At 39.7% G+C, this 23,044-nt stretch overlaps 1 protein-coding gene across 2 annotated transcripts in view; it reads right to left on the bottom strand.

The window, feature by feature from the left end:
- Positions 1–430: 430 nt before the first annotated feature.
- Positions 431–23,044, bottom strand: part of OFD1 (OFD1 centriole and centriolar satellite protein) — a 33,175-nt gene continuing 10,561 nt past the window's right edge. For both annotated transcript variants that reach the window (XM_075264959.1, XM_075264960.1), the window contains exons 11-23: positions 22,938–23,011; positions 21,027–21,118; positions 20,646–20,835; positions 19,222–19,352; positions 18,427–18,538; positions 16,490–17,083; positions 13,794–13,929; positions 13,065–13,165; positions 9,871–9,990; positions 7,572–7,705; positions 4,336–4,470; positions 3,833–3,888; positions 431–681 (exon numbers count right to left, since the gene is read on the bottom strand). In XM_075264959.1, coding sequence (XP_075121060.1) covers positions 636–681; positions 3,833–3,888; positions 4,336–4,470; positions 7,572–7,705; positions 9,871–9,990; positions 13,065–13,165; positions 13,794–13,929; positions 16,490–17,083; positions 18,427–18,538; positions 19,222–19,352; positions 20,646–20,835; positions 21,027–21,118; positions 22,938–23,011 — 1,921 coding nt within the window. In that variant the 3' untranslated portion in view covers positions 431–635. The remainder of the gene's footprint in view (positions 682–3,832; positions 3,889–4,335; positions 4,471–7,571; positions 7,706–9,870; positions 9,991–13,064; positions 13,166–13,793; positions 13,930–16,489; positions 17,084–18,426; positions 18,539–19,221; positions 19,353–20,645; positions 20,836–21,026; positions 21,119–22,937; positions 23,012–23,044) is intronic.

The raw sequence follows: 23,044 nt of genomic DNA, 5'->3' as shown, positions 1-23,044 counted from the left end.
GCGGGGGGACGGAGGAGCGGAATAGCAGCATCACTCCTCCCGCTGCTGGCTTCATGCAGGGCAGAGGAGCGCAGCGATGTCGCAGGCCCCGGCACCTATAATGGCGTCTATCACTTGCCGGCTTCCGCCTCTCTATTACAGCGGATGCCAGGCGCCACATTCGGCCTATAAGACGCACCCTTCTTTTTCCCCCAAATTTGGGGGAAAAAAAGTGTGTCTTATAGTCCGAAAAATACGGTATCTAAAATTTACTTTAATGTGAAAATAAAATATACCGCACCAAGATTTCTATGCTGCAGACCATACATAGAACATAATGTGGACAAAATACATAGGTCAGTATGTAGATAATAAATAATTTGCAATATTCCTAAAATCATCCAAGACATTACAAATAATCTAGAAGAAAAAAAAAAAAGTGTGTAGAATATTGGGAAATGATTTCGCCTTCTGATTCTAATGAGCCATTTGTAGACAGTGAAGTTAGACTGAGATATATTCAATAAATCCAGTTCTAAGAATTGGCCTTTGATGAAATTTCCACATCAAATAAAAACATGCTGTGCTGGTCACACAAATGATTAGTGTCAGAACTCAAAGGACTTGGATTCATCTTGGAGAGAGGAAATGACTGTTTACCAGAAGTCATCGTCTGCTTCTCCGGTGGAGTGAGCTGTGATACTGAAAAAAAAAAAGCGAAATTATCTTAATAGACAGAATGCTGCATGGTTAGCCTCACAATTAGGTCATTTATACACATAGCACAGAGCGGAGGAGTGCACAACTGTGCTAAAAACAGAACAAAATCCTTTTCAAAGTGAAGCTTGTAACGTCTATTGGCTTGTAATATCCATTCTGATGAGTAGAGATGTGCAAAGATCAATTGGACAAAGTACAGATAACTAGCAGAAATAAGTTTTTTGAAATTGTATCCTTACACAAACATAAAAGGGCAACATACTTTATATAAGAGCCACTCAATTTATATCTAACGGTATAGTTAAAGCGAGCGTGTCCCGCTGAAGATGCCGTACAGTCTATGGGCAAACAGATTGACATACTGAATCCCTTTCTGTAAAATTATATAGAATTGATGATTCTGGCCTTAAAGAAGACCTTCGGTGAAAACGCAACTATTGCAACAGTGCACTACCCAACCTGCTTGTCTGTAACACTATATACTAGTTTATCCATTGTGAATGTACTTCTTGCAGTTCAGCCTCCTGTCTGCTTCTAACCAGACACACTATTGCATTGTCACCTCTGTCTTCTGGGCGGATAGTGTATTTATCTAGTATATTCTCCTAACAAAGCTGAGACCAGAGGTATATAGTCAGGGAGGCTGAACAGTCATCTTCACTACAAGAACAACCTTAGTTTTAGGTCAGGAGTCCCTTTCAGAATTCAGGAATTGACAATCTTCCCTATTTCATTTTTTTTACTCAACCATACACCCAGTGGTGTAACTAGGAATGGCAGGGCCCCAAGGCGAACATTTGAAATGCCCCGCCTTCATAGTATTAAGCCCCATAGTGGCCCCTGTACATAGTATTATGCCCCATTGAATGGACCACCCATGAACAATTATTATACTCTGGGGTCTTTTCAGAACACAGGAGAGGTAAGAAACAGTGTTTATGTTCCCTCACCTCTCCGATCATTATACTCAGGAGTCTGGAAAGACCCCCCCCCCAAGTATAAATGATAGTAGTGTTTGTGGGGCTCGCTTACCGATCCCCTGCTCACAGCAGCAACCACAGAAGGGGAAGCACAAGCAGCCGTGAGCAGCAGAGGGGACCGGTAAGTAAATAGGGCCCATTACCTGCTGGAATTACTCTAGCAGGTAACAGGCTATTAAAAAGAAAAAAAAAAACAGCCTAATGTCCCGGGCCCTGTGGCTGCCGCTACTACCCATAGTTACACCCCTGCATAGACCACCGAACCTTAATTATCTACACATCGTGAGACCATTATGAATGCTGTTCTGTGCTGACCACCTTACTGGTTAGCATAAGACTTGTAAAACACATCAGAGGAGAAAGGTCATGAGCATCACTGGAGCAGAGACCCTGTGTCACAGTCAAAGCAATCTACCACTAAGTGGCCATGCATACATGCCATCTGTCCTAATTTTGCCAGGACTGTCTCAGGAATTGGGCCACAAAAGGGACAGATTTTATGAGTATTCTTGAGGTGTTGTCTTTTACCATCCTACAGCAGACATTTTTCAATTTTTGACCTTCCAAGCGCCATAACATTTTTTTGTTTTTTTTCTGTTCACAAAGCCATATGAAGGATTCATTTTTGCGGGACAAATTGTACTTTATACTAGTACCATTAAATATTTTGTACAAGCTCGGAGAAAAAATTCAGAATAGGGTGGAGTTGGAGAAAAATTGCGTTTGCATGACTTTCTTACAGGCTTTGCTTTTACGGCATCTTTTTTTTAAAGTTTTAACCCCATAAGAAAAAATCCAAAATTCGGCAAAAAAAATAAAATTTCTTGGCGTCGCCATATTCGAACACCTGGAACTTTTTTTTTTAATCAAAATATTTATGGGATTGAGAGGGGAGCCTTTCTAGGAGTCAGGAATGAGAGGGCAAGCCATGCTGGGATCCAGGAGACAGAACTATGCTCTGGACCACCATTTAAAGGGATAACATGCTTGTGACCAGGAATGAGAGGGGGACCAGGATGTAGAAACATGGCATGCTAGGGCCTAAGAATGATGGGGCGAGATTGAAAAGGAATTGTGCAGATCATCATGAAAGTATAATAGAGTTTGGGCCCCCGATAGTTCTGTGTGTGGGTTGGTGTGCCTTAAGCACAGTACCATAGCTGTTTTACTAGTCTGAGTCTAGGCCTGGTTCTGTGTAAAAAGTTGATGTGATACCCGCTTTGATATAATACGCTGAGGCATAAAATACATGATTTTTGTCTCTTATCCTTATTTGTTGGGTTGTAGGGACTGTACATGCTTGCTGACTCCATTAGACTCTACCCTGCACCCTGTATACTTTTTTCTTTATAGAGTGGTCCTGTCAAAAGACCATTTTCTTGGCAAATTTGGGTGGTCACCTCAAAGAGGTTTCACGAGAAAGTATTTAGTATGTCAATCTGGTCTGTTCCTTTTACTCCACAACCTGTAGTCTACAGATCAGACTGAATTTTCAGCATGAAAGAATCCTAAATGCAAATGTCAATACAATATAACAGTCCACACAACCGTTCACAGAACTAGCAAAGACAGAGCTAATGTGGATGTAAAAAGGACAATGCCCTGACTGAGCCCTGACTGACAGCATTTTGTGCTACAAAGACAGTTTTTAAAACCTGTGTGCTTTATGGGTATAAGCAAAGCTTATCACAAACTGTATATGTGAACGGCCTGTCGTTGGCATTCACATGATATAATATATACCCCGATGTGTGCAAGCTACTTTCTAATACATGTTACATATAAAGAAATGTAATTAATGTTATGTTGAACTTAAAGCTTGTTTAGACAGCGGCATTTAGGATTAGTAGTCCAGTCTAGAGATGAGCAAATAGTATTCGATCGAATACCTCCCTTTACATTGTTATTGGTGTACTCTGTCAAATACCACGCGGTAAATATTCGAATCCTCTCCCACCTTCCCTGGCGCTTTTTTTTACAACAGTAACTATGCAGAGGAGGTATTCGATCAAAACTACTTGCTCTTCTTGAGTCCAGTCGCATTTTATGAATGTGTCCCAATAGAAGGGTTAAAGGAAACCAAAAATATTGAGTCCTTGTGTATACTGGTAAGTAAATTTCTTGCAAAGCTTTGTCTTTTCATTATTATTTACCTTTCATTAGAAATTTTTTCCTCTACAAACACATCTTCATCGACTTCTTTAGTAACCTAAAGAAAGAAAGAAAAAAATCCGCAAAATGATTAAAATTCAAAAATCCTTCCAAAATCCACAGACCATTCCCATTTATGGATAGGACATGAGTTGAGTTGATATTTACTCTACACAAATACTAATCTCATTATTCCTTAATTTCACAATCAGAACTCAATGGAAGAGGGAGTCGCTGAAATCCAATGTGTGTGTACTGTGCTGTGCTGTAGCGACAAATAGTATATAATTGGTGATGGGTTTAAACGCAAAACCACACTGGCGTCATGTATGAATGCAAATCCAGAATGAACTTTTGCAACTCTCTAGATGAAATATTAATATAACGGTATGCATATATTATGATATAATTATATATAAATAGCAGTTTACTTTGGAAAAAATGTAAATTATATGAGAATATGACATAATAACAACGTGATAACATAATGAAAAGGACGGCCTACCTTATCAGATTGTTCCTCCTTTCGGTTCTGCAGGAGCAACTGCATGTACCTGTCCAAGGGATTTACGTCTGGGCTACTGTCCTTTACGCTTTTGTCTTGAACATCATGTAAAGTTGTAGGTTCAGCTGCAAAAGCCTTAAAATAGAAGAGCCACAATATGAATAATGTTCAACAGACTTTGTGGACTACAAAAAACACCTAAACTAATATTATAAGTGAATAGGCAAAAAGACATGGATTCCAAATCTGTCATTTTTATGTTTTTTCTCTTATTTCCTGGCTGTGCGCTGCAAGCTTATGCTTAGGCAGAACGCCTCAGTTTGTGTGTTATCAAGGAGAGCAGTCTTAGGACCTGTTCTCCAACGAGTAGCGCATAGCCCGAAAGCACACAGCAAGGAAATGCAATACGTAGAAACATGAAAATGATAAATTCTGAATCAGGTATTTTTAAAGGCCTTGTCTAAGGCCCTATGTGACCCTGCATATGTGACCCTACACCAATCAGCTGCTTAGTCTGCTGGAAGCTGAATACAGCGGATACAGGTAAGAAGCTGCTCTGCTCAATGAGCGATGTGTATGTAGCTATGGGAGCCTCCATGATGCAGCTTTTCCTTGGGCCTGTGGTCATAGGATACTGGAGAAACGGTAAGAACTGCTGGGTCCTAGAAGACCTAGATCAGCTTTGTAGTATGTGCCAGGAGGCTGTATTCATCGGGGTAATGTATCCGCTCCAGTTACAGGGAAGATCAAGAAGGGAAAAAAAAAAAAAAAAAAAGTCTTTACCATATCCAGATCAAAGGTTCTAGCTCCACCCCAACATAAAACTTTGTCACCTACATAAAAATTATTGTTATAAGGAGGGGAACCGGGGCCGGGCAAATAATCGCAAAATAACTAAAAGTCAGCTTAACTTACTTCATAATGATCTAGCCCTAGGGAAACAGATTTTAAAAAATACTTTAGTAGCACAATCTGTTACTAAAAGAAAAATAAATAAATACAAGCATTCCCCTCCTTTTGTTTTTTAATATATTTCTTGATCGTAAATATTAAAACACACAAAAAAACATATACAAATAAAAAATGACATAAAAATAAAGACATACATTTCACTAAAAAAGCCACACAAATGTTGTGAATAACCAAGATAGCAAAAAAACAAACAGGGAAAATGACTCGGTCATGAAGTGGTTAAGTTCCCATGCACGCTGCCATTGGCAAAGCTTTTATAGATTCTTATTGCAAAGCTACATGACCTCAATATGGCCTGCAGTAACGGCTGCCCTAGAAGTAATGCCTACATATGGTATGCAATGGAGCATGCCAGTCATTTTTATAAGATTCATAATAAATCCAATAGAGAATAACTGGAGGCAGAGTAGTACCCCATCCAGGGGTACAGAAGCCCTATTTAGGCTCACATTACAGTACATACTGCTGTGTGCATGAGGCCTAAGTCTCAGTAACCAGCAGGAGTTGCCATACAGAAGCTATACAGTCCTATGAAAAAGTTTGGGCACCCCTATTAATCTTAATCATTTTTAGTTCTAAATATTTTGGTGTTTGCAACAGCCATTTCAGTTTGATATATCTAATAACTGATGGACACAGTAATATTTCAGGATTGAAATGAGGTTTATTGTACTAACAGAAAATGCGCAATATGCATTAAACCAAAATTTGACCGGTGCAAAAGTATGGGCACCCTTATCATTTTATTGATTTGAATACTCCTAACTACTTTTTACTGACTTACTGAAGCACAAAATTGGTTTTGTAACCTCAGTGAGCTTTGAACTTCATAGCCAGATCTATCCAATCATAAGAAAAGGTATTTAAGGTGGCCAATTGCAAGTTGTTCTACTATTTGAATCTCCTCTGAAGAGTGGCATCATGGGCTACTCAAAACAACTCTCAAATGATCTGAAAACAAAGATTGTTCAACATAGTTGTTCAGCGGAAGGATACAAAAAGCTGTCTCAGAGATTTAACCTGTCAGTTTCCACTGTGAGGAACATAGTAAGGAAATGGAAGACCACAGGGACAGTTCTTGTTAAGCCCAGAAGTGGCAGGCCAAGAAAAATATCAGAAAGGCAGAGAAGAAGAATGGTGAGAACAGTCAAGGACAATCCACAGACCACCTCCAAAGAGCTGCAGCATCATCTTGCTGCAGATGGTGTCACTGTGCATCGGTCAACTATACAGCGCACTTTGCACAAATAGAAGCTGTATGGGAGAGTGATGAGAAAGAAGCCGTTTCTGCACGTACGCCACAAATAGAGTTGCCTGAGGTAGGAAAAAGCACATTTGGACAAGGCAGCTTCATTTTGGAAACAAAAATTGAGTTGTTTGGTTATAAAAAAAGGCGTTATGCATGGCGTCCAAAAAGAAACAGCATTCCAAGAAAAACACATGCTACCCACTGTAAAATTTGGTGGAGGTTCCATCATGCTTTGGGGCTGTGTGGCCAATGCCGGCATCGGGAATCTTGTTAAAGTTGAGGGTCGCATGGATTCCACTCAGTATCAGCAGATTCTTGAGAATAATGTTCAAGAATCAGTGACGAAGTTGAAGTTACACCGGGGATGGATATTTCAGCAAGACAATGATCCAAAACACCGCTCCAAATCCTCAGGCATTCATGCAGAGGAACAATTACAATGTTCTGGAATGGCCATCCCAGTCCCCAGACCTGAATATCATTGAACATCTGTGGGATGATTTGAAGCGGGCTGTCCATGCTCAGCGACCATCTAACTTAACTGAACTTGAATTGTTTGTCCAAAATACCTTTATCCAGGATCTGATTAAAAGCTACAGGAAGCGACTAGAGGCTGTTATCTTTGCAAAAGGAGGATGTACTAAATATTAATGTCACTTTTCTGTTGAGGTGCCCATACTTTTGCACCGGTCAAATTTTGGTTTAATGCATATTGCGCATTTTCTGTTAGTACAATAAACCTCATTTCAATCCTGAAATATTACTGTGTCCATCAGTTATTAGATATATCAAACTGAAATGGCTGTTGCAAATACCAAAATATTTAGAACTAAAAATGATTAAGATTAATAGGGGTGCCCAAACTTTTTCATAGGACTGTATGTAGTCACTTACTTCCATGGCAGCAATGACATGTCATTTAATGTGATGTGACAAAATTATCACTGGATATTGGATTAACCTGTAGGTCACACTGCTTCAGGATTCTTATTATGTCTCTATAGGATGACATTACCTCCGCCTGATGATCGGTTTTTCCTTGTACTTGTGAATTGTCTCTAACTGATTCTTCCTTATGCTCCTGAGGGGTTGTCACTTTACTCCTGACCACGTCTTGGTAGGATTTTTCACTTTTTTCTCTACTGCTGACTGAAAATAAAAAGGTTGTAGTGTAATGCATGTAAAGCTTGGTCTATGTTGACATTGCAGCCTGTACATGTAAGAGATATGTTATTAACCTGCTAAAGGCAAAGACTTTGTTGTGTAACAATCTGTACAAGCAAATACATGCAGATATTTTCACCACCCAACATGGCAGGAAAACTTAAGCAAGGAGAAAAATAATAACATAAAAATCAAACACATCTGAATCTGTGCCCAAAGGGTCATTATAGTCTGATTCTCTGGTGTCTTCTGGACACAAGTTGGTGTCTAGGGACCTTATTACGCCAATCACTCAGCCGACAGGTATGGACAACTTTACTATCAAAGGTGAGGAATAAAGCAAAAGAAAAAAACAACTCAGGTCTGATTCAGTGTCAAAAAAGTGTCACATTTCGGTGCAATGAAGTGGAAGTCTCAACCTGAATTTGCATCAGTTATTTCATAGCAAGAGTCTCAAAGTACTGTGATCCATGCAAAACTCTATCATCCTGTATGATCTACAGTTCAGGAAGCTGAACGCTTGTTCATCCGACAGCTATTCCTCACAACCCTCCCATGTAAATGCACATTTGGTTTGTATGTGTTCTCAAGTTTAGAGTGGGGAGCGTGTCACTACCAGACACCTCAGGTGGTAGCTTATCCTACCAGAGAACAAAAGAAATGGGCATTGAGTTTCAACATACCCGATCCTTCCCGCAACATTAACTGGGAGTCAGAAGGGCCCCATAAATATAAGATAGTCCTGGCATAATTGGCGGTTAGGTAGACTTTGCTCTAATGTGCACATATGAGGCCTTAAAGGGGTTTTCTCATATCAAGGATCCTATCTATACTGGTAGCTTATGTAAATTGAAGACTTTTCCTAAATAAATTGCTTTAGAAATTCTGCTCAGTTCTCCTGCTATGTGACCTTATTCCTCCCATTGTTTACATTGCGTTACTATAACCACACACCTGCGAGATAGGACAAGTGACGTCACTTACTCAGTGCCGACAGGACAATATGTTCCGATAATTGCACTTTGCTGATAAATCCAAGGCTGTTATCTCTCTATGTAAACACACACTGAGTCCATTCTGTACAAGAATCTGCATATTATTTGATCTGTATATGTGTTATGAGACTTCTCCAGCCCCTTTAGCGAGGGGGAAGGTGGAGAAATACAGGAAGTGAGAAACAGACACTGCATGCAACCTGGAGAAAGACTGATGGGAGAACCCCTTTAAGAGAATGACCTGCCATTTTAAGTCCCCCATACATCACATAAACCTATTAAAAGGAGACCAAAGTATCTTCCTTCTACTTCTAGAGGTGATCTTTCTTTCACACCATAGGCTTGCATCAGTGGTTCTTATTAAGGCTGTGACCCTTTCATACAGTTCCTCATGTTGTGATGACTCCCAACCATAATTTTTTTACCTCCAATACTGCTGCTTTCAACACAGTACCTGTTTTTAACAGAGTAGCTGCTTTAAACACAATAGCTGCGGTCTACACATGTGACTGGTCTGCATAAGTACAATATGGCACCAATCCTGTCACATACACCTGTATTTGTATGGTGTGTATGTGATGGGGATGGCGCGATGATGTCATCACACCAGGTACTCGTATGTGGTGGACCCGCCTGGAGACGGATAGAGGAGCGGAGTCTCGGTTCCTAAGACCATGGGAATATGTTTTCCGATGGTCTAAGGGCGACCCCTGTGAAAGGGTCGTTCGGCCCCCAAAGGGGTCACGACCCACAGTTTGAGAACCACTGTCTTACATGATTATTTTTGTAAGAATATAACGTTTATAGCCTAACTCCATTGGAAATTTCAGGTGGCCCTTCAGTTATCCCAACTAACCCTCCTCGTGCTATGTCCAAGGGGCTGTGGAGGCATAGATATTACTCATCTCACACTTCCAATGGGAATAGGGATGGCAGTGTTTAATACACTTGAAGTCTTCAGGTTTTAGCTGCCTGTGAGAATCACTGCTGCAGTCTCTGTATTACATATTATATTATAACTGTGTGAAGAACGAAAGGTGACACTAATGCATGGAGAGAATAATGGCTTCAGAGTTCAAAAGAAAAAAACTATTATTCTATATAAAAGCTACTAAAAATGATAGATTGTACGAAGTGGAAGACCACTTAACTTACAGGAGTCAGGAACTGAATGAGCTGCCTCTGGTACATCTGCAGTGACACCAATGTCATGGACAGAGTCTCCAGATGGACGAGACAAGTCACTTTCAAGCTGCTCTGGTATGTCCTCCTGGTCTGCGGGAAAGAGGAGGGGGAAAGTTTAACAATGATCCCATTATCTTGTAATGCTAGGCCTGGCAGAACTGTCTGGGAATCACGGAGTTCACACACTATGTAGCATTAAGCTCAATTCTATAGAAGCAGAAAAGAAGTTTCTCTTAACCTCTTAATTAGCGCTGCTGTCACCGCCGGATCAGGAGCAGCAGAGACAAAGGACCTAAATGAAAGGGAGTCAACGCAAGATGTACATTCAAGATACGCTCTCTATGTGGATACACTTAGCTGACTTCAGTACTGACAAATAGCTCCTGCTAGATCGAATACAAGTGCGTAGTATTTATTTCAATAGAATGGTGAGATAATGACAAATCTGGACACATTTAGGAGGAAGATCTCTTTAAATAATACATAAACAAACGCTACAAAATCCACAAGTTCATTTGATGTTATCTACAACTATTCAACAGTACCACATACGCACACACCTGAGTTGGTAATCCGTGCAGGGGAGTCCACATGGGTACCCCCCCCCCTCCCCCCTGAATCCTGGTCTGCTTTCCCAGTATAATTCTAACACTGCTGTACAAGAAAACCCCACAGAACTGGCAGTTCCTGAAACATTGGCATCAATGACCATGCCTCGCTCACATTGCTTTATTTTCCCCATTCTCAGGCTGAGGCCCCACGTTGCCGAAACGTAGATTTTTTGTTGCAGGTTTTGAATGGCTACAAAAGGAATGGGGAAATATATAGGAAGTTGTTATCCTTCTACCTTCTTCCCAATTTAGTCCTGGCTTTGGCTCAAAAAACTGCAGCAAAATCTGCGACAGAAAAAAAAAAAAAGCTGCATTTTCGCAACGTGGTCCATTAGCCTAATGTGGATATATGCAAAGAGCAGGTGTCCATTCACTACATGAGTGCGCAAATACAGGATCCAACTCTACAATTTCTCTGTAGACACAATGGGAGCAGATTTATGAAACTGTATTTGTTCCTCAGAACAACCAGTCAGTCAGAGTTTTCATTTCTCAAGAGCACGGAAAGAAATTAAATCCATGCTAGTTGCTATAGGCAACAACAACAATTTTGAGACTAAATTTGACCCATTGTTTGCATAGCAAATATAGGCAATTTTTTAAATTATGACCTTAGGCAGCAGTCAGGGTCATGTGCGGCGGGGTCTTCCACAAGAAGGGACTTCCAGGACCAGACTTATGCTGGGAGGCACCAAAGCACCGGGAAAAGGGGAGCATGATTTATTTATATTTAAAATATTTATTTTTGCCTGGACAAAATTGTTAAAAAAGGATTAATTTCCTGGCTAAGATAGGAATACATGGCTCAAAGTCTGGTTGGAACTTGCAGAAACATGAAAGGCTGTTATGAGAACCCCTCTGAGGGGTTAAAATGATCATTAACTTCTTGTTTGTTTATAGCATTACAAGGCCTTACTTAGGAGCACATGAGAAGATTACATAGACAGCAGTGCACGGTATTCATAGACCTGTCTGTTTTGTAAACGATTCCATTACACCATTTAATGAAAGACTTGTCCGTAACCTTGTGCTTGAAGCAGGTCCAACCTATTATGTTATTTGCCCGGACACAATAGTTTACATTATGCTGCCTTGTAATACATTGTTTACTAGGACGCTGACAGCCCTGAATGGAGCTCAAACAATGAAGAGTTTATTACACACAGATGATGTGGATTTATTTGTGGTTTATGTGATTGTCTTATTGTTGTTTACAGTGTCCTCTGGGACATTAGATTATGAAAACATTCCCCTGCTCTAAAAGAGATCTTTGTGGTCATTGACATAAAACATGAGCGATTGTCCCGAAATGTTCCGCTCGTCCTGCATAGTATCAAATTGTACTGACAGCAGGCGACCTCTGTTGGTCTCAAGGGGGCAGTACAACATGTACTCATCCATGGTAACACAACACAAAACCGGTTACATCATTGTCAAATCCCCAGCAATCTGGATTAAAACAGTGTGGATGCCGTCATGTTTCTTAGAAAACTCTTCTGAAGCCAGAAAATGATCAATGAAAATGTGTAATGTCAAGTGGAAAGTTTAGCAATGTTTTGTTTTACAATTTTTTTTTATCAGTAATGCACACATACATATATACATATATATATATATATATATATATATATATATATATATATTATATGCACTGTAATATATATAATAAATAGTGGTTGAAAATCAGATAAACTGTGCCTATGAACAATGCAGAGATCTATTATGATTACCTCTTGTGTCTCCCTATTCCCTCTCGTGAGCAGGACCCCATGTACCTTCCAGAGTTATCTCCCAACCAATTAGATTAGTACTTTCAGCAGTTGCCCATAGCAACCAACAGCTGGAATGGGCAACTGCTTAATTTTTCTTTCCCACCACTTTAGATAAATCATCCCCCACTGCATCTTGGGCACATATTAAAGTTTCCAGTCATATCTCTTGAAGGGGGTGGTGGCTGCCAGATGATCTTCCTGACTTTATACCCAGAAAATATAGACATGAGCTAAATTTAAAATAAAATATGTTACCTGGACAAAAAAAAAAAAAAAAAAATGTAACAAAAACATAAAAAACCTCTACCACCATTATTTAATATAGCGTACAATTTCTTGCGCATAAAGTAATTTTTAAAGAAAATGTACACATATTACCCAGTGTTTGATATACACCATTGCATAGCACATAAAATAAAATAGGCCATGTAAAACAAGCCATCCCAATGTAAGAATAAAAGTTATGGCTGCTAAAATGCAAACAAGTGTAGATGGTCATTAAGGGGGTTAAACACAGACGTGTCCTTACACAGCTACTGAATACATTGTATATAGAACTGTATTTGTTATAAAATTACCTCCTCCAGAGTCCTGTTATAACATGGCTGAACACTATGTCCTGCTGTTTTAACTCAGCAAAATGGTTCTCTTTGTTCACAAGTTTGATGTCACTTATTATCTTTATGACAGGAAAGATGAACACATTGCAGTAATTGAGCTCAAGATGTTGCTTACAAATTCCTTTCTAGACCCTTATTAGAGGCATCTTAGGCAATCTTACCTCGCAGTGAAGAGTCTGAATGATTCAGGTCTTCTGGATGTAACTTTTCAGGCTTGTTATGGTGGGATAAATCCAAACTGTAACTGGCTGGCTTGTGAGCACTACAGAAAAATGAAAATTTAGAGTGTCCGAATGAAACATTTTAATTGAACAAAACATTTATTTAACCCCTTCCCAATTAGCAATGTACCATTACATCAAACTGAGTGTACAGGTAAAGTTCTGCACTGTAATAGCATGGAGCTGTTCTTGGCTTCTGCATCCCAGATGTATAACACAGCCAGGGCCAGGGACTCACTGCCAAAGTCAGAAAATACTCTGATACCGGTGGCTTAACCCCTCAGATGCCATGAACAAGTCAATAGTCACACTATTTGGGTGATTGGAGATCACCGCCTTTCATTGCAGGAGAATTGTGAAAAACACACACACACATATATATATAACACAAAATTGTGTCCAGTCCCGTGCTAAGGAAAACTGCCCAGTCCTGAAATGGTTAAGCTATATAGAAAAATAATACAATAGGTATATAGTCAAAGGCAACTGTGAATGTGATAATTGGTAACAACTGAAAAAAGATGTATGTATAATATTTCTACTGTTCTATATATGTTATATATATTTTTATGTATACATTCTATTTTTCTTTTTTCAGACTGGTTGAAAAAGCATTTTAAAGATGTTGTGTCATTATATTATAGAGAGAAACTAGACATAATTGTGTACCTGGACAGCTGCTCAATTTTGCATTCTACGGCAGAATCTAGAACATCATGGCTCTGTGTAGGATGTTGTGAAATTTTTGGAATAGGAGAAAATCTGCGATTAAGGCTATGGTGAGATGATGATATATAGGAGCCATCTGTAAGGAGAGAAAGATTTATGTACATAATATATCATTTCTATTTCATATAAATATATATAGGTCATCCATTCAATAGATATGAACTACTCATTTAAAATTGTGGCTGTGGAACTAATTACTGCTATATAGAGAAAAGTGCTGGTTGTAGTACTTTTCTCTCCACATAATTTGTGCGGACACAGAGTGAAACCACACAGACCCTATTATAGTCTATGGGGTCCATGTGGTTTCCTAGCTTCCCATTTTTTAATGCATACGGGTTTCCGTTCGGGGAATCCCCAAGTGAACTCCTCAAACGGAATACAGAACGCAGATGTGAACCGGGCCTAAGACAACGAACCCACAGAAATATTTTCAAAGGCCCTAGGGGCCACAAGGTGGCTCAGTGGTTAGCACTGCAGCCTTGCAGCACTGGAGTCCTGGTGTTCAAATCCCGCCAAGGGCAGAAAACCATCTGCAAGGAGTTTGTATGTTCTCCCCGTGTTTGCATGGATTTCCATCCCATATTCCAAAGACATACTGATAGGGAAAAAATGTACATTGTGAGCTCTATGTGGGGCTCACAATCTACATTTAAAAAAAAAAAAAAAAAAAAAAAGAAATATTTTCAAAGGCCCCAAAATAATCTTCCAAACTAAAAATAAAAAAACAAAATAGAAAAAATAAAACTAGAAGTAATATAAAACACACTACAGGCGATTCTATGAGACACTAAACACATAAAAACTAATACCCCATGTAATTCAAGGCTAGTTAGTTAATCATGCGCCTTCGTGTACACCGCTGACGGGCACAAATTTTCTGCACCACAAAGATAGCAGCTCCCTAAATCTAAAGCACAGGAGACATGATGCACATAATACAATTCTGTGTCATGTTCCTGGTGGTTCTTTCTATGAATGTCATAAAGGATCTTCTAATGCCAAGACCCATGTATTTTACTACAACGAATAAATATCATGTAAGTAAGTATTGACTGTAATCTTGGTTTATGGGCTACAGACAATACCACATATAAGAAGTACCATATATACTCGAGTATAAACCGAGTTTTTCAGCACAGTTTTTGTGCTGAAAAAGTGCTCCTCGGCTTATATTCGGATCATTACGGTAATTTTCTGCTAGCAGGCCAGGATAGCAGACCCCGACCCCCCCCCCCCCCACCGCTCCATCACACGCCAGGTGACGTGGCCACGTAAGCTCAGGCCCGCACCCGGCGTGTGGCTGCTTCCTGGTCTGCTAGCAGAAGTACCGTAAGTACTTCTGCAGATTTTAATGTACAGCATCGCCGCGCTCCTGACAGGAGCGTGGTGATGTTGTGGGCCCCGGCACCTGCCCCGGTGGCTGGATGCCGGGTCTGTAAATGTAATGGCGCTGCTCTGCAGAGCGGTCGCCATAGAAACCAGCACCTCCGCTGTATTGCTTACAGCAGAGATGCTGAAGCTTATGCCTGCGATCTCTGATTGTAGGCATAAGCTTTGGCATCTCCGCTATAAGCGTTACAGCGGAGGTGCCCTCCGGAGATGTTTTCCCCCCTCCAGAGATGTCCTCAAACCATTTCTGCCTTCCCCATACCTTTAAAGTTGCAGGCCGGCTCCTGCGCAGCGAGCTCGCAGGAGCCGACCTGTTCCAAAAAATATATATATAATAAAATAAATAAAAGTTCTAAATCACTCCTTTCCCTAGAATACATATAAAGGCGGGTTCACAGCACCTGATCTCCGTTATGCAGGTTTCCATTTTCTGTCGGCAGAGGACAGAAACAGACATTCAGTGTCTGTCAGTGAGCGTCTTCTGCTGCCCATGGCGAAACCGTTATGCATAACGGAGATTGGGCGCTAGTGTGAACCTGCCCTCAAAGTAGAAAATGACTGTGACACACATACACATTAGATATCCCTGTGTCTGAAAGTGCCCGGTCTACTGAATATAGGGTACCTGTAGTGCTTCTATTCCGTCTGGAAGGGGTTAATAGGAGCACTGCAGATACCCTATATTCGGCCAGGCTGAATTCCAAGTGGGGGTAAAAAACCCAGTCCTCAAGCTCAGGGAAGGGGCAGACAGACAACCAAAACACCCCCTCCCCTTCCCCAGCATCTACTGCACCCAAGAACTCGGCCATTTTAATTTTTGAAATTTTCCAGTAGCTGCTGCGTTTCCCCCCTAGGCTTATACTCGAGTCAATAAGTTTTCCCAGTTTTTTGTGGTAAAATTAGGGGGGTCGGCTTATATTCGGGTCCGCTTATACTCGAGTATATACGGTATGCAATATTAAGCTAGGTTCACACTGGCGTTCAGCTTTCTGTTCTTTGGGTCCGCTTGGGGATCCCAAGAACGGAAACCTAATCTGCTTAAAAAGCAATTACCCACGGACCCTATATATTATAATGGGGTCTGCTGGGTTTCTGCCCAAAAAATGTGGAAAGAAAAGTCTTGCTTGTGGGACTGTTCTCTGCATTTTTCAAGCAGATTTGGAGACAGAAACCCTGAATGTAGTTCGAACACTAGTGTTAACCTAGCCTTACAAAAATCCTAAAGCAGTACTTGATAATATTACCTTCCAAAGACATACTCTGGTCTTGATTCTTTTCTGTTTTTGACACAGGAGTTGAAGACAGTCTACGGGCTGAGGATTTCTTGGTCCGAGGGGGAGTTGTACTTATTTCAGATGACCGAAGGGATTCAAATTTCTCAGTTTTTAGCCTGTTTAAGAGGACATGCTGTTGAGGAGTGAGGTTGTCCTCTAAAAAAGTGACCCTGTGATGTGGTAAAGCTGACGCAGAATTTAAGAAACCCCTGCCTGCTACGCCAGCAGCCTGTGGATAGTTCTCAATAGTAGCAGCATGGATGACTCTATGCTGATAGTTTCGATAAGCCTCCTCCAAATACTCGGCTTCTTTTTCAAGTTCTTTAATTCGTGCTTTGGTGCTGGCTACAAACTCCAAATCTGAATCAGGGGAGCTGCTTCGGGTACCATCGTTGTTGCGATGCCCTCGAATTGAGATGCCACCTGCTTCCAGTAATCGTTGGCTTTTGAAAAGAGGAGTCTCATCATAATGATCAGAATTGACATTCTTGTTGGTAGGCATGCCAAGAGTCAGATGACTAAGCAGAGACGTCTTAGGGTGGCGATATACTTCACTTTCAAGGGCTGTAGATCAAACAGAGAAAAGCAAAACAGAAGGAAAAATTCTTGATTAAGTTGATATTTTTAGGATAAGAGATATAGCAGTAGTACAAGCAATTATTACAATAAAAGGCAAATTACTAAAGGAGACTCAAAAGGAGGAGGAGTAGAAATAAGGAGTCAGGCATTTCGTCTAGAAAAACAGTGCAAGGTACTATTTTGGTACACAGTTAACGCCAGCCATTGCTGCACTCATAAATTGGCTTGTGTGTTTAAACATTTTTAAACACAGTCGTCTTACCACATTTACTATACTAAAAAAACATATAATCCCATTCATGTACATACATGATAGTCAAAATGCCATATTTTGGAAGCTATAGCATAATATTTTGTTAGGAAACAGCTATGAAACACAGATAGGAATTCCGGAGCCAGAAAGACCAGGGATGCCATCACCACCAACTGCAGGGACTTAATGCAGAACCTGCGCACACCGACAAACCTGTTGAACCCTTTTTTTCAGAATGGTGAACAGATTCGAAAAGAAACCGTGGAAATGTTCTGAAGCAGGGACAGCGGATAATGACACCCTGCCGCTGAAATGTGGAGACGGCTTGAAGAGAGGCACCCACTCAAGCAAAGTGGGAAGAAGGGAAAGCCACTGAAGCAAAGGGAAGAAGGCAAAGTGGACATAAAAAAAAAAATCTTCAGTTTGGAAGGAGAGAAGATGCGATGGAGTAGCCAGATGACACAACCTCTCGGACCAAAGTATTGTCAACGCTAGCAAGCCAAGTATTCTTGAGGACAGAATCCATCCCCCCCACCCAAGGAGCCCCAAAGTGTACCTTCTTGTAAGCATACAAAATCTACTGTATACATGAATAAAAGACAAGTAGCACTGGAACTTTTTCCACAAAACTTTATATCAGTCTGCTCGGCTCCTCCTGCTCTATTACATGCTGCCTGCAGATCAGACTACAATTTCCATGTTACAGGTTCTCTTTTAATACCATAGCTTCAGCTGAAAGATACAGTAAGAGGCCAAATCACTTATTTAGGTAGAAGATGTCAGCTACTGTTGTGAACACCCAAAATAAGTACAGTACCACAGTGGTTTGTGGCCGGAAACACAAGATGAATGACATTCAGGGAATCTCTTCTAAATACTGGTAAATCTTTCTGCTTCATCTTTTTCAAGTCTACTGCTTATTATTCTTGTAACTATTTATGGATTTTAAGTAAGACAACACATAAAAGTGTGTCTAAAGAGGAGGCTAACCCCGGACTAATCTGTGCTCTATTGGGAATTACAGTGAGAAATAAAATATATATCAATCACATAAAACAAGACAAAACAAACAAACCTTGCTGGGTTTGTCTCAGCTGAAACTCCAGTTGTTCAACTTGGACACTTAATCTTTTTGAAGATTCTTCACGACTTAACAACTGCATTTTCATTTCCAAACCACGTTCAATCTGAAATACCAGATCAGTAAATTATTATATATACACATATATACGTGTGTGTGTGTTGGCCCAAGTTTTAATGCTAGAAGATAGTATCTCCATTAATGCAATGTAGAATAAACGGAATGGCAAAGCATATCTATATATAGATGTATGTAATAATATAGTACATACATACACACATATAAAATCTATTCTTACTTACATAGAGATATCTCTATGTACATGTATATACACATGGACAGATTTCTAAAACTATGAATGGACTCATTTTCAACAGGGCTCCAAATTGTCGCTTCCAAATTACAGTAAAATACCAAAATTACCACAACCAGGTTTTGAAAAGAAAGTTTATACAATGTTACAAGTTGTTAGTAACTTATTGTACACATGGAAACATTTCAGTCACAGATGCAGTAACCCTATGATTGTATTGTGACTCATAGGAGATACCATCTCACTGTACATCTCTAGCCTAAATAAGAGATTGCTACGGATTATTATTGGACTAAGTTATGAGTGTCCAACACAATAATAATAACCGGAGCTCACTAGTAAGACAGAGCGCTGTTAATAAAGTTGCAAGAAAAGTTGATCACTTATTTTCCTGAAATATGGAATCTGATTGGTTGTTATTGGCATTTACATGAATGTATAACCTACAATATCAGCTCCATATTAGAAGACCTCACCTCTAATTCTAGCTGTTTTTCAAGGATTTCCCTTTGTATTTTGAACTCATTTTGCTCAAACTTTCTGGCAGATTCCATCTGATTCACTTGTTCTTGGAGAGTCAGCAGCTCTATAGATGGCTGGAAGGTTTCTGTAAGTGGGAAGAATACTTTGTGTTTAAAAAACATAAATCTCTAGGATAGGATGACTGTCATGTAAGAGGCAGAGGAAGAAGTATGATGGATAAATACTGGGGCATTTCATTGTACCACGTACATATTAATGTGACATTAGACATCTAAGGGCATATCCTGCAGGTCCATGAGACAAGACCCAAATCTGGCAGAGATTTCGGGCATATCCACAATCTAACACCATTTTTAGACAGTAAATATTTGGTTAGTATTTTGCTGAAACCAATAGATAAAAGTGGTTCTGGATCATGGAAAGACATACACGTCTCTATTGTACCCTCTCTTTGTATAGAATCCTCTCCTGATTTTGGCTTACAAACTGTCTGTGTGAAAGATTTGTGATAGATATACCTCTGTAACAAACACAAACATAAAAGATTTAAAGGGAGAACACAGCAAGTACATATGTCATGTTATAGACAAGACCTATTTTCTATAGTTGTTGGTTGACAAAGTAAAATTTATAGTGGAATTTGCATTTTTTTCAGTTTAAGGGGTCTGTCACTAGGACGCATCATATTATCCAAGCCCCGCAAATTGACTAAACCAGATATATCTGGGCAAGATTAAAACACTGTGTCATTCAGGTGACCCTGACCTATATATCTTCAGGGCTGGAATGATATGCTGGGTTCTGGTGCCAAACTCCTTTTAGGCCAAGGCCCCACGTTGCGAAAACGCAGCTTTTTTTGTTACAGATTTTGTTGAAGTTTTTGAGCCAAAGCCAAGAATGGCTACTGAAGCAACGGTAAATATATAATTTCTTATACTTCTACCTTCTGCTCAATCCACTCCTGGCTTTGGCTCAAAAATTCGCAACAAAATCTGCAACAAAAAAAGCTGCATTTCCACAACGTGGGGCCTCAGCCTAACAGTAACAGACATGTGGAGAATACTTCTATGAAAAAAGTAACTGCTTTTCTACCAATTACATCACCATTTTGTCTGTTTGTATACATATCTGCCTTCACACATTAGCTCCATATTAATTTTGTAATATACATTTATAGTATTTGAGGTTCAGTTTCTGACAAAGGTCTTTAACCCATTCCTCGCCAAGGAGGTATCTTATGCATCTTCCCAGGGTGGTAGTAGAAGACGACATAAAAGATGAGTCTTTACTATCAAGAACTTCATCAGGGGCTGTATATGACCTAGAATGGCGATTTTTGTGTCATATTAAAGCTGGACTTAATAAGTTGTATGCATTTCTAAGACTGAGATGTATAAGATGATATTGCATCACTCACTTTCTCTGAGGATATGATTTTCTTTCTGAAGTTCCTCTATTTGTTGTTTAAATAGTTGAATTTGAGCCTGAAGTTCAACCTTCTGTTCCTGTACAAGGGGATAGGCTGCAAATTCTCTTAGCTTCTCAGTTAGGGTTTGGTTCTGCGTACTCACAAACGACAGCTGTGCTTTAAGGGTATCTACCTCTACCTAAAAGAAACAAGTTTTAGTTTATATTGATAAAATAAAAATCTCAAAAATGTGAAACATACACAGAATAAGTATACTGCTCTCTCTCTGGAGGCGGTCAGGTTTTCTATACTATCCTACTTTTAGATTTCACTTCTATAATCTCTCATAAATAAATGCACTTTTTTATGGGACCAGAAATAAGTACTCACCTGCAGTTGGGTAGCGCGAGACATAGCTTGTTCCAGTTCCTGTTTCTTTGTGTTGATTACAATTGTGTCTTCCCGTAACCGAGCAGCTTCCTCTAAAAACACAAAACCAAAATTGATGTAACGTTTACATTAGAAGAGGTCACTGTAAATTCTGTTATATTCACTAACTGATTTTATACCACTAAAAGTTTTACCTTCCTATACTACGTCATTTATTAATATATGTACTGACTCCCATAGCAAGTTGGCATGCACAAATTACTTATATATGTGAATTTCTGTATTGCTGCCAGACTATAAATTTACATCATGACCAGTGCCTTCCCAGTACAGTGTGGCATGTCTATATTCAAATCAATGTGAATTATGACTTTTATGTATTGTTTAACTACTAAAAATGGAATATAGTTTCCTATCTACATCTCACATGGTGCGATCGCTACTTTTAGTAGGTTATGAAAACAGTGCTGCATGTACCACTTATTTTCCCATCAAGTCTAAAGATTCATTTTATGTGATTTCCACATATGGTATTATATACCGCTAGAAAGCCACATTGTGGACAAATTCAGCGCAGCGTTGGCTTTCCCATTATGTGCCGTTACCAATATCTCTTCACTGTCAGAAGGGCGTTCCTGACAGTCTAGCTGGGCTGTGAAGAACACCCCTTGACAGTAGTCATCCATAGCTCTGTACTGTGAGAGGAGGCGTTCCTTATGACGCTGAGCTGTGAGCTCAGTTTTTTAGATCTCAGTCCAAGGTTGCAAAACTCCTTACAGTCACAGCTTGGAAATAAGACATCTCTCTTGTAATGAACCATGCACCTGTGTGTTCATCACATGACCATAATCTGTACATCATATGACTATGTGCTGATTTTTATTCATTACAAGTGAACAATAAACGACAGCAAGCAGAGATCTATAAAACTGCAAGGAATTGGTACAGAAGGTATATTGGAAAATTGTAGTACTTTTTATTATACAAACAATAACATTTATACGCTAAAACTGAACAACCTCTAATCTAAAATATGTTTAAAATTCTGCACCAAGTATTTTTTTTAATCTAGCTTTATAGCAGTTACAGATCTATATGTTTAGTTCCAGACTGCCCATAGACTATACACATTCAGGCAGTCCACTTCTAATAAAAGTCAGACCCCTTCCTTTCCCAAATATCTATTATGAGTGCATGGGAGGCAACAATGTGTAAAAAGTAAAAATCAATCAATCAATCACTGCACACAGGTTCTAGTTTGGGAGGGTATCTGCAAATTTAATGCACCAACATTTTAGAGAAAAAGACATGGAATGCACAACCCAATATTATACATTGAGTTTATGCTTCTAGTGAAATCTACAAAATTGAACATTAGCTTCTTAGTATACCTATTGACCAATGTGTATAAACCCACTGGCCACTTCACAGTGACCTCTATATAGTGGGCCCCTATTCTACTAGGTACGACACTGCACAGCAACCACCACCACCTCGACACAGCACCCGCAGTGAGAGAAAACCAGAAGCCCAGCAACCACAGCAATAGCAGACACTATGGACACCACAACATTTTTTTGCAATTGTGACTGTTAAACTCGTATCACACTAGTATTTGGGTTTCCACCCTTCGGGTCTGCATGGGGACCCAAAAGACAGAAACCCTGTCCCCTTAAAAAGTGGTTACAGCCTATAATAGGGTCCAAAGGTTTTCCGCCAATTTTATACTGAAACCAGTGGAGAGAAAACTCCTCCTTGCAGGACTTTTCTCTCCGCCGATTTTAGGCAGATTCAGTGGTGGAACCTCCTGAGAAGACTCCAACGCTAGTGTGAATTCAGGATAACTGGGGGTTAAGAAATCTGCAGAGAATTTTGGATCTAAATTTACAAATTATATTAGTGTATACCAACCTCTATTTCTCCTCTCATCTTCATGGGCTTTCTGAGTTTTTATCAAATATTCTTCTTTCAGTTCAATTTGATACCTATGACATAAAACAAAGCATTGTAAGAGAATA

Source organism: Leptodactylus fuscus, chromosome 2, assembly GCF_031893055.1.
Source record: "Leptodactylus fuscus isolate aLepFus1 chromosome 2, aLepFus1.hap2, whole genome shotgun sequence".
Lineage (NCBI taxonomy): Eukaryota > Metazoa > Chordata > Amphibia > Anura > Leptodactylidae > Leptodactylus > Leptodactylus fuscus.
Note: the sequence above shows the minus strand (reverse complement) of the source record. Positions and strands in the feature narration are given on the sequence as shown.